Source organism: Phacochoerus africanus, chromosome 4 (genome assembly GCF_016906955.1).
Source record: "Phacochoerus africanus isolate WHEZ1 chromosome 4, ROS_Pafr_v1, whole genome shotgun sequence".
In the NCBI taxonomy this organism is placed as follows: Eukaryota; Metazoa; Chordata; class Mammalia; order Artiodactyla; family Suidae; genus Phacochoerus; species Phacochoerus africanus.
This window is the reverse complement of record NC_062547.1, coordinates 80,484,989-80,496,480: the sequence shown is the minus strand read 5'-3', so window position 1 is coordinate 80,496,480 and position 11,492 is coordinate 80,484,989. Positions and strand designations below refer to the sequence as shown.

Genomic DNA, 11,492 nt, shown 5'->3' with positions numbered 1-11,492 from the left:
AGGTGATTCGAAAGGGAGTGCATGAGCCTGACCAGAGCCCAGAGAGACAGGGAGGCACAGGATCACCATCAGCACTCAGGTTACCCAGAAGATAGGTCCTAAGTGGACTTTTCTGGAAAAGCTTCCACATGTTGCTAAGGCTTCCGGGGTAAAAGCACTTTTCACCCCATCCAATGCATGTAGGACCTGAAATGTTAACATCTGATTGGACACGCAGAATGAATTGCAGAGTAGGAGGCAATAAATGTTTAGGTCAGAAAGTTTGACAGTTATAGTTTATATTCACTCTTGGGATAAGTCACCCACTCTATTTAACATGGGGGTTGGGGGAACACTCACCCCCTTCTGCTCAGCAACATGAGCCACAAAAGAAACTACAGCCCCTCCCACCCACGTGTTTCCAGCTGGAAACCCATCCTCTCCCAAGTCTTTGCTGAGAAACCAGTTTAAAGAGGTCCTCTCTCCCCCTGCCAGTAGCAAGGAAGCCCTGTGGGGTTGGGAGGGGTGGGAGAAGCCAGGAGCAGGCCAGGCCAGGCTACTTCCCTTTGCCAGCAGAAGGGGGAGTGGGTGGGGGCTAGGCCTCTGATCTCTGGAGTCCATCTAAACCAGCTTCTTGGCTTTAAAGAAGCTCTTGAGGTGCAGCATCTGCCAGATGCCAGTGGCCACAAGGATGAAGGTTTGCAGAATGGACCACCACAGCACCCGCTGGTTGGTACTCTCGCTTGTCTGCCGGAAGCGCTCCTCTCGCCACTGTGGGAGGGGAGAACAGAAAAGGTGCCTGGCTAGAACTGAACTGACCCCCTGCCCCTAGGGGAAGAGCTGGAAGAGTCACTCCCTGGAAGGTTACACATCCCCTGTCCCAGCTGGGCCAGCCCAGCCCCTCACCCTCTGGTACTCCTGCTCCTTCTGGATCTTCTCCACCTGTTCCACCAGCTGCTGTATGCGCAGATGCAGCAGACTCAGCTTGTCGTTGGCCACAATTTCCGTATAATCGTTGGTGCGCTCACCCAACTGCATGTCCAAGTGAATGGCCTGGGGCACAAGGGAGCCAAGGGAGGGGGTCAGGAAGCTCAGCTCCACTCACCTGCCAGAAACCCAGCTTCCACACCCCAGTCTGGGTCTAACAGTGAACAGAGTTCAGCTCCTCACACTTATTGATGCAGGGACTAGCCCTGTTCTGAGTGCCAAAACACCAGATCAAAGAACTGCATGCACGGAGCTCTATAGCCAAAAGACAGAAGGGACAGAACAACATGTGCAGAGAAACAGAGGTATGACTCAGTGTTTAAGACAGGCAGCTCTGATCAGTCCTGTAATGGTGGGAGGTGGCAATGAAGAGCCTAGGAGCATTCAGCTGCTGAACAGCTCTGAATTTCACATTAGCAAGCTTGGTCTTTATCCTAGGGCTGGCAGGGAGCCGAGAGGACTCCCTCCTGGGTCCCCCCTCATTCTTCAGGAGCTATCCTCTGTATGTTTACTTCATGGAAAGCCCATCCTGCATCCTTCTTACCCTAGGGACTGAGACGCTGAGCTTCAGGGTTGGTGACATTCCCCTGCCATACTCACCAGCTTGCCATCATAGAAGAGGGCGAACCGGATGGACTCAAGGTGAAGGCAGATCTGGTGCTCTCCAGGAGACTGGGAGGTGAAGGTGAAGCTGCCCCGAGGGCCATACTGACGGGACAGCAGGTTCTAGAGAAAGCAGCCTCCAGTGAGCACAGAGAAGCTGATTAGACACCTAGAGGAATTCTGGGGGTATCCCAGGTCCTGACCCCCATAGGCCAGACCAGCGAGGAAGGTGGGAAAGAAATGGCACCAGTTTGGGCTCGAAAAGCTCAGATCCCAGCACTATCAATACACAACACTACGGTTCACATGGCCTTCCTTGAGCCCTCCTTGAGTCCTCCAGAGAGAAATGGAGGACTAGGGAGGTCTGGAAGGGGTGCTGCAGGGAGTCAAGGCCTGCCTCACCTTGTTCTCAGGGTCCTTCACAAACACGAACAAATTGATCCACTGCGGGGAAGGCTGGTACTTTTCCACAGCGGGGTCGTATAGCTCAGTCTTGTAGTTACCTAATGGAGAGGCAGCCTGGATGCATTCCCAGCCACACCCACAACCAAGAGCCCGCCCAGGACCTCTAGGAGTAAGGGGGGTCAGGGAAGGAACAGGAAGACGTGGGCGTGGGCGTCTGATTGCGGGGCCTGACCATGCCCTCCGCCTTTCTTCTCCCCTTTCCAGACCCAATTTTCTGCTGTCATCAGGTCTGCATCAGACTTGCCTCCTCAGCGCCCCAACCGCGGTACAGGCAATGCAAAGGATGCTTTGGTCACACTGCTGTCCACCCATTTTCCACCCGTGCCCAGCCCCTGGCAGCGGAGGAGAGGTGTGGGCCTGAGCTGATCCGCAAGTCCTCATCCCCCAACCCCTCTCAGGACTCTGGGCGCGGGGAGGGCAAGGCTGGGACCAGCCGCGCGCACGCGCGCACCTATGACCACCGTGCCATCGGGGATCTCCTGGATGAAGCACTTCTCCTCCAGCTCGCGGACCTCGAGGTAGAACGCGTCCCCGCCGCCCGCCAGCGCTAGCAGAAGCGCCAGCAGCAGCGGCAGGGCCAGTCCGGTTGCCCGCGCTCGGTCCCATCCCCGCCTGGGGCGGGCCCAGGGCCCAGCGCCTCGCGCCCTGTAGGCCCCCGCCACCTTCCCAGGATTGTCCGCAAGCCTCCGCTCGGGGGCTGCGGAGACTGCGAATTCCTCTCCCACGGACTGCAACTCCCAGGAGCCCCCGCGTGGCCCCGCCCCAGGCGCGTTCTCACGGACCTGCGTTGTGAAGGGGCCACGCGAGTCCCCACCCTATCAGTGAGGAGCTCTAGAGCGCTTTCCTTACCTACCCTTGATTAATGCGCGCAGAAACCCAGGGGAGCAGGGCTCCTAAGCCCGGTCTTGATGGAGTAACTGAGCCTGAAAGAGAGGAAGGGGCTTGTCCTCTGAAACTTGTAGAGTGGCTGTCCAAGATGGGTGTTGAGAGTGTGGGTAGGTCCAGGCATGATTTGGACCTGAACCTGAAGGAATTCAGAATTGATGATAGAATGGTGAGACATAATGAGAAAGCAGAGAAGCTTGGGTTCAGAGGCTGATGTAAGAAAGGTCTCGGCTTTTATGGAAGGGGTAAATTTGACTCAAGCTCTGAAGGATGGTTAAAATCTCCCTGAGCAGGCAGAGGGTGGGGGCGGGGGGAGCAAAAACAATTCTGCTTGAGGGACCTAGAATTGCCTAGCAGCCAGCAGGCCAGCTAAGGGACTATGGGAGGAAAGGTTATGGGAACACGGAGGGAGGAGCTAAGTTGGGCCAAATCACAGAGAGGGCAGGAACTGCCAGGCCCGCTTGCACAGGTGGAGCCCTTCATCCAGTGGGATGGAAAGAAGAGATTGTGGGTGAGTCTGAGGACGAAAAAAGGCTGCAGGAATGCAGCTGGAAAAGGAAAGGGAATACACAACTGAAAAGTGTGGCAGAGTGGGGCCAACATGACAAGATGGGACCCAGGAAAAGCAAATCTCTGGAATTCCAAAGCTCACGGTGCCCTGAGTAGCGCTTGTAGACTCAAATATCAATATAATGCATTAGACCTACCCAGGTGGTGGATGAAGTCTTCCGCTATCAGGTGTCTGGTGATAATAGATCTGGGACAGATTTCGTAAAATGTGTTGGAGGAGTTCTCACTGTGGCTCAGCAGAAATGAATCTGACTAGTATCCATGAGGACACAGGTTCCATCCCTGGCCTCAGTGGGTTAAGGATCCAGCATTGCCATGAGCTTTGGTGTAGGTCGCAGATACAGCTTGGATCCCAAGTTGCTATGGCTGTGGCATGGGCCACGGGCTACAGCTCTGATTCAACCCCTACCTGGGAAACTCCATATGCTGCAGGTGCAGCCTTAAAAAAGATAATAATAATATGTATTGGACACGAAGATGAATGAGACCTGTCTCCCACCTTCTAAGAGCCCACTGAAAAGCAAAGGAGCAGTGTCAATATAGTGTTTGTTTTTGTTTTTTTGTTTTTTGTTTTTTTGTAGTTTTTAGGCCCTCACACGCGGCATATGGAGGTTTCCAGGCTAGGGGTCTAATCGGAGCTCTAGCTGCCGGCCTATACCACAGCCACAGCAATGCGGGATCCGAGCCGCATCTGTGACCTACACCACAGCTTGTGGCAACATGGGATCCTTAACCCACTGAGCAAGGCCAAGGATCGAACCTGCAATCTTATGGTTCCTAGTTCGATTTGTTAACCCCTGAGCCACAATGGGAACTCCAGTGTTTTAAGATTAATAATATGTTTTAGCTACCAGGAATTATCCCCTCATTTTAGTAGTGTGGCCTATTGGTAATTCTAGGGTAACATTTTTTATTCCTTCATTGGGAATGATCTTTGAACAAAATGCCATGTGCAGGTAACAAAGGCAAATGCTTTAGAAAGCTCAACTAATACAAGAGCTAAAACGCACCCATTGGATTTGGGAACTAGTTGTTCACCAAGGGCATTCACCAGGAGCTGGGAGCAGGGGTGATCGATCACTCAGGCAGGATTTGGCAGGCAGAACAAGGTGCTGTCCACGGTCCTGAACCATGATTACTGCTATCGCTGCCTGCAGTGAAGGACTGGTTTTGGTATTCTGTTTTTGTTTTAGAAGTTTATTTATTTTTGTCTTTTTTAGGGCCTCACCTGAAGCATATGGAGGTTCCCAGGCTAGGGGTCAAATCAGAACTGCTGCTGCCAGCCTATACCACAGCCACAGCAACACTAGATCCAAGCTGTGTCTGCAACTGACACCACAGCTCACTGCAATGCCAGATCCTTAATCCACTGATTGAGGCCAGGGATCTAACCTTCGCCCTCATGGATCCTAGTCAGATTTGTTTCTGCTGAGCCATGATGGGAACTCTAGTATTTTGTTTTTTTAAAAATTTCCAATCCCTCATGAACCAGTACTTTTTTTTTTCTTTTTTTCTTTTTTGCCTTTTCTAGGGCTGCTTCTGCGGCATATGGAGGTTCCCAAGCTAGGGGTCCAATCGGAGCCCTACACCAGAGCCACAGCAACTCGGGATGCGAGCCACATCTGCAACCTACACCACAGCTCACGGCAATGATGGATTGTTAACCCACTGAGCAAGGCCAGGGATCGAACCCGCAACCTCATGGTACTTAGTCAGATTCGTTAACCACTGAGCCACGATGGGAACTCCATGAACCAGTACTTTTGAAAAATAAAATTAAAAATGAAACTGATTATGTGATTGGATGTCACATATGTTAAATTTCTATAAAAGTTTCCAAACACTTCCTCAATTTCTATATTTTTCTCATTACAGAACTTTAACAAACACTCTTGGACCAGCAATGGCCCACAGGAAGCTGTACTATTCCATGGCAGTGGTCCAGTAGTCAGACTGTCCACAGAGTCCTCTAAAGGGACAAAAGTGGAAGATTATTAGGGCTTGCAGTGATATGCATGTGAGGAGATAGTGCACCAGTGACTTTACAGCAAGATTTCAAAGCCAAGAACCCAGACATTAGGAAAAGTGACATGGTTTCCCAAGTAGGAAAAGTACTGCATTGATGATAAAATCATTTTCTGAGTGATTACAGGGCCGAGCATATAAGAAAGGTGAGGCCACCATTCTGGGATCCTCCTATTTGACAGTGATCTCATTCAACACTGGCTGCCAAGACCACTGAACCTGGGTGCCACTCGTGAGATTCAAAAGAGACACAGGGGAGCTGCATTGACTTGCCCTCCCTGTGGTTCCCCCTCTACCACATTCTGTGCCCTTTCTAGGGAATGTCCTGCATTCCCATTGCTGCCCCCCTTTCCGCTTTCCTCATACCTATTCACCCTTTCAAGACTCAAGCACAGCAGCACTCTCAGGTGTTTCCTGTCCTCTCAGGTGTGGTTAATAAAGGCTGCTTGGAGCCTTTATTAACCACATTGAATCATAATTATCCATTCATGTGCAAGTCCCGGGGGTTGATAGCTGGGAGAGATAGGTTTCTGCCACGTAGTTACCTCTAAGCTTCCCAAAGCCTAGCCAAAAACAAAACAAAACAAAACAAAACAAAAAAAACTAGGAACAACATGACCATGCAATAGATGTGTGGTTAGAGAAAGGGAGGAGAGAGGAAGAAGAGAAAGAAAGTATGGAGGGAAAAGGGGGGATAGAGAAGAGAAGTTGGAGGAAGAAAAAAAGAGGGAGAGAGAGAGGTAAGAGGGAAAGGAGGAAGGGGGAAGGAAGAAGACAAGGATGAAGGAGGGAGGAAAGAAAGAAGGAAGAAGAGTAATGATGAATCATGAGTGCATGAAAAGCCAAAATCTCTACACCCTATTCTTGATTTTTCTTGTGAAGTCCCCTCCTCATTATTCCCATTAGGCCTCTCAAGCTAGGAATGGTGGGGGTGAAGATGCATCAGAGTTAGAATATTCTGCACATAAAATCAAATCTTCCATGTGCACTTCTTCTGCTCTGGTGCTGGGTGGATTGTGTTGGTTTGCTGGTGACCTCCACCTCATCCCCAGGATACACCATGCCACTGTCCCTTCCTCTGGACCACTGGCCTCTACATTTCTCTTCCTCCTTGGCCTGTAGAAAACCTCCTTCTGTTCCTTTTGACCATCTCCACGGAAGAATTTCCTGTGAGAGTTCTTTTCCCTGTGCTTTCTGTCCTAGAACACCTAGACACTGAGGGGTGTGTTATGTGCTGAATCCAGGGACATCAAGAACAGTATCACATTGGACCTGGAACCAATCAGTGTTCCCCCTTAACCCCACCCCACCCCTAGGCTCACACAGATCCTTCCACTTGAATCCTTCCACTCCTGGAGAATTTTTTCAGAGGTCTCATTTTTCTCTCCAGTCTATCAGGGCTTCAAGCAGTCCATTCCACAGTTCTGTGCCCAACTTGGTTCTCTCTCCTGCACTGTGGGGGTTCCCATAAGGAGGGCAAACCAAGGGGAGTGGCTGGGCTGTGCTTCAGTCCCTGAGAATTAGGACACCATTAATCCCAGGACTCAGAGGACTTCTAGTGTGGCCAAATGCAACATACCAGCTCACCTAAGTCTCAACTCTACTCCAGCCAAAATACCATTACACTTTTCCACAATGAACTGTTTGTGGCATCCTCAAAGTCCTTCTAAACATCTTTTCTGGATGGGTAAAGAAATGCACAGACTTGGTTGAGGCACCATGACCTCTCTCTGGGTTCCATTCTCATCAAGACATATATTCTCCCCTCATGCCAGAGGTTATATAGATGAATATTTTCATGAGATGCAGCTTTCTCAGACATATTCTATCAATCATTACTCTTTCCATCAAATTTCCTAACTGGTACCCACCCCTTCCTTAGAATGAAGGCTTTCTCTTCAGTCTTGCATGCAAATGGGAAACCTCATTCTTTTGGTTCAAAGATCATTTATTGTCTATGGTGAGGTAAAACCCAGGGGAAAGGGAAGGGAGGGGACATGATGGGGAGACCAAGGTGGAGGGAGGAAGAAGATGGCAAATGCAGACAGTGACACTTCCTTACTTCCCCTTTGTCCCTCTTTCCTCTCCACTCTTTTCTCCCCTCTCTCCCCATAGAGCCTCCCATCTCCCTCCTCTCTTTCTGTTTTAAAATGTAGGTCTTAGAGTTCCCAGTGGCTCAGTGGTAACAAATCCAAGTAGTATCCATGAGGACTAGGGTTCAGTCCCTGGCCTCACTCAGTGGGTTAAGGATCCAGCATTGCTACAAGCTGCAGTGTAGGTCACTGATGCGGCTCGGATCTGGATCTGGCATTGCTGTGGCTGTGATGTAGGCCTGAAGCTGCAGCTCTGATTCAGCCCCCAGCCTAGGAACTTCCTTATGCTGTATATGAGGCCCTAAAAAGCCAATAAATAAATAAATGAATGCATGAATAAGTAAATAAATGTAATGTAGGTCTTATTACTATTCAGACATGGGGAGGCCAACAAATCAGGAGATGATTGCTATTGAAAAGATAATTCGTTACAGTTCTCAAGAGGACTGGGTACATTAGGTTATGCAGGACCACATGGGGAAGTACCAGGGTTGGTCAGGAGGCAGGTGTGAGGGAAAAGCATGGGTCAAAGGCTTTATTATGATTTTCATGGGAAGGAATGAGTGATTGGTTAGTTTGAATTATTTCAGCAGGGTTGGTAGTGTAGGGGCTGCCACAGGTTGTCTGATACTTGGCCCTGAGGTGACTAGGGTTGGGGGTGTATTAGCTTGGCACGTGAGAGGTAAACAAAGGTGGGGTTGGGAGGAGTCCCCACTGTGGTGAATAGGGTTTGGCTTAAGGACCTGATTGCAGCGGCCTGGGTCACACACACACACACACACACACACAGATGGTGGTTAGGAGAGTATGGGTTTTGGATTGGTTGGTTTGCATATGAAAGCTACCCCTGAGGGAAGTCCTTTGCTATATTAAGGAATTGGCTAACCTGGGAGGGACAGGCCCTCCCAGTCTGAGGCCGCAGATGCCAGAGCATCAAGAACACAGACTAGGGAGTTCCCGTCGTTGCTCAGTCGTTAAGGATTCTGACTAGGAACCATGAAGTTGTGGGTTCGATCCCTGGCCTCGAAAGACAAAAGAAAAAAAAAAAAGAACACAGACTATAAGAAAATATAGTTAGGAGTTCCCATCGTGGTGTGGTGGTTAACGAATCCAACTAGAAACCATGAGGTTGCAGATTTGATCCCTGGCCTTGCTCAGTGGGTTAACGATCCGGCGTTGCCGTGAGTTGTGGTGTAGGTTGCAGACTCGGCTTGGATCCTGGATTGCTGTGGCTCTGGTACAGGCCACTGGCTATGGCTCTGATTCGACCCCTAGCCTGGGAACCTCCATATGCCGCAGGAAGCGGCCCTAGAAAAGGCAAAAAGACAAAAAAAAAAGGAAAATATAGTTAATACTGTCCCCCAACCAGAGTCTGCACCACTGAGTCTCCAGAAGATCAAGGCAGCATTCTCATCCGGCCTACTCTGAGGGCTCTACGAGCCAGGAAATGAGGATCAGGATGGAGGGAGGGTGAGGAGCAAGGTGTGTCACAGGTTGCCTATAACAGGTTGTGGCCCAGGTTAAGAAGAAACTAAGACGACTGGGTTTCTACTGCTGCCACTGGCAGAATACTGCTGAACCCAGTCTGGCAAGCCCCAGACTGGTTTCTGGTTTCGAAGAATGGGTTCAAATGACTCAAGGTGGGTCCTGGTCTCCATCCCTCCCCATGCCCCAAACTAGAATTCAGAATTCTGGACTGGCTCTATCATTAGTTGATTGTGTGACCATGGACTTGCTTCCCTTCTCTTGTCTTCAGGTTTTCCCACCCGTAGGGATGCTTCAGACAAGGGCTTAACTCCCTTGTTCCTAGTCCATGTGGCAGAGCTTCCTGCCTCTCAGAGGGCTCTGTCAATCAATCCAGCTTACAGGCCCCAACTGTGTGAATATTTGTTGGTTGAACGGGGACTGCCACCACTGGAGAAGAGGAAGGGAACCCCAGGACTGCTCCCTGTGTGTGGAAGAGGTGGTCCTAGTGTTTGCTTCCTGAGATGGGAATCTCCTCCTAAGGGACCTTTTGCCTTAAGGGGATGGAATCAAAGTAAACTGAAAAGTTCTTCAGAACTATCAACACTGATTAATGTTATTTGATTTCCAATCTCCCTGTTCCCTTGAATATATATATATATATATCAGGGATAAATTCCTGTGCCCCAAATAGCACACACATACAAATAAACACATTGTATATTCATACTTACACATTCATATTCTCCTTCTGCTGCCTTCTGTATTTTCCTCATATTGTTTAATCCCTCATGAACTTTCTTTTTCTGTTGCTGTTCAGACTGCCATCTCTGAGTGTCCTTTAAGCTTTGGCCCTGGATTTAGGAAAACTATTTGGGATAGGGAGCCCATCTGCTGCTTTGACTGTGTCCAATGCTCACTTGGAGAGCTTTCCAACAAGACGGGAAAGGAAGGATCTGGAGAGAAACTGTTCTCTTTCTCTCCACAGCCACAGAAACAGAATGCACCAAGAATTGTCTACATCTTGCCACTCCAGCTCTCAATGTAGAGACTCTGACTTAAAGAACTTAGGGGTGGTGTTCCTGTCGTGGCCAAGCAGAAACGAATCCAACTAGTATCCACGAGGATGTGGGTTCGATCCCTGGCCTTGCTCAGTGGGTTAAGGATCCAGCATTGCCATGAGCTGTAGTGTAAGTTGCAGACACAACTCGGATCCAGCGTTGCTGTGGCTTGAGGCATAGGCCAGCAGCTACAGCTCTGATTGGATCCCTACCTTGGGAACCAACATATGATGCTGGTGTGGCCCTAAAAAGAAAAAAGACAAAAAAACAAAAAACAAAAAACAAAAAAACCCCAAAACCCTGCATCCTCATGGAGACTACACCAGATTCTTAACCTGCTGAGCCACAGTGGGAACACCAATAATGAGTCTTTTCTCTTTTCTTCTTAATCCATTTAGCTAAAGATGCATTAATTTGGTTGATCTTTTCAAAGAACCAACTTTTGGTTTCATTGATTGTCTCTATTATTTTTCTATTCCTTAATTTATATACCTCTGCTCTAATCTTTATTATTTCTTTCCTTCTGCCAGCTTTGGGTTTAGTTTGTTTTTCTTTTTCTAATTAAGCTGTAAAATGAGCTTGTTGATTTGAGATCTTTCTTATTTATCGATAAGCATTTATAGCTGTAAAATTTCTCCTTAGCCCTGCTTTCTGTGTCCCATAAATCTGGGTGCATTGTGTTTTGTTATCAGTCATCTCTGAGTATATTCTTAGAAATACCTTGTGATTTCTCCTTGATCCATTGATTGTTTGAGAATGTTGTTTAAAAGAAAAAAAAGTTTATAATTACAATCATGCAGTCCCTTTTGCTAGACTGTAAGTGCCATATGGCCAGAGAATGCATCTGCTTTTGACTCACCAACATATACCTAACACCAAGCATAGGACTTGGCATAAAATATGTGCACAAGTCACAATGATTAAATAAAAAAGTAGTAGCTCTAAACACTCACAAAAAAATGCTAATTCCCACAAATTTGTGAATTTTCCAGTTTTCCTTCTATTGATTTTTAGCTTCATTCTGTTGTTATCAGAGGAGATATTTTGTATGCTATCTTTTAAAATCTAGTAGATTTAATCTTACTATATGCCTAATATTTTATCTACCCTCAGAAAGGCCCAATATGCACTTGGGAAGAATGTGTATTCTGTTGTTGTTAGAATGTTTTAAATATGTCTGTTAGATCTGGTTGGCTTATTGGGTTGTTCAAGCCATCTGTTTCCTTACTTTTTTTTTTTTTGTCTATTTTTTTATCCCTTGTTGTAGAAGTTTATTTTTCTCTTCAATTCTGTCAATTTTATTTTACTTTAAATTTTTTTGAGGGGGGTGGGGGCGTACCTGCAGCATATGGAAGTTCCC

The 11,492-nt window shown here is 48.1% G+C and overlaps 1 protein-coding gene across 1 annotated transcript; it reads right to left on the bottom strand.

The window, feature by feature from the left end:
• Positions 1–243: 243 nt before the first annotated feature.
• LOC125124694 (transmembrane emp24 domain-containing protein 9-like) lies at positions 244–10,997 on the bottom strand. The gene is made up of 6 exons (XM_047774725.1): positions 10,992–10,997; positions 2,486–2,816; positions 1,972–2,072; positions 1,567–1,692; positions 886–1,032; positions 244–750 (listed from the first exon to the last, which is right to left on the bottom strand). Exons 1-6 carry the CDS (start codon positions 10,995–10,997, stop codon positions 601–603), a joined length of 861 nt encoding a protein of 286 aa, XP_047630681.1. The 3' UTR covers positions 244–600.
• Positions 10,998–11,492: the final 495 nt, after the last annotated feature.

Bases quoted from the DNA above. Each gene is read 5' to 3' on its own strand.
- LOC125124694 (XM_047774725.1), bottom strand. The intron at 2,073-2,485 runs GTGCGCGCGTGC...CCTCTCCATTAG, and splicing joins CGATGGCACGGTGGTCATAG to GTAACTACAAGACTGAGCTA. The intron at 751-885 runs GTGAGGGGCTGG...CCCCTCCCACAG, and splicing joins AGGAGCAGGAGTACCAGAGG to TGGCGAGAGGAGCGCTTCCG.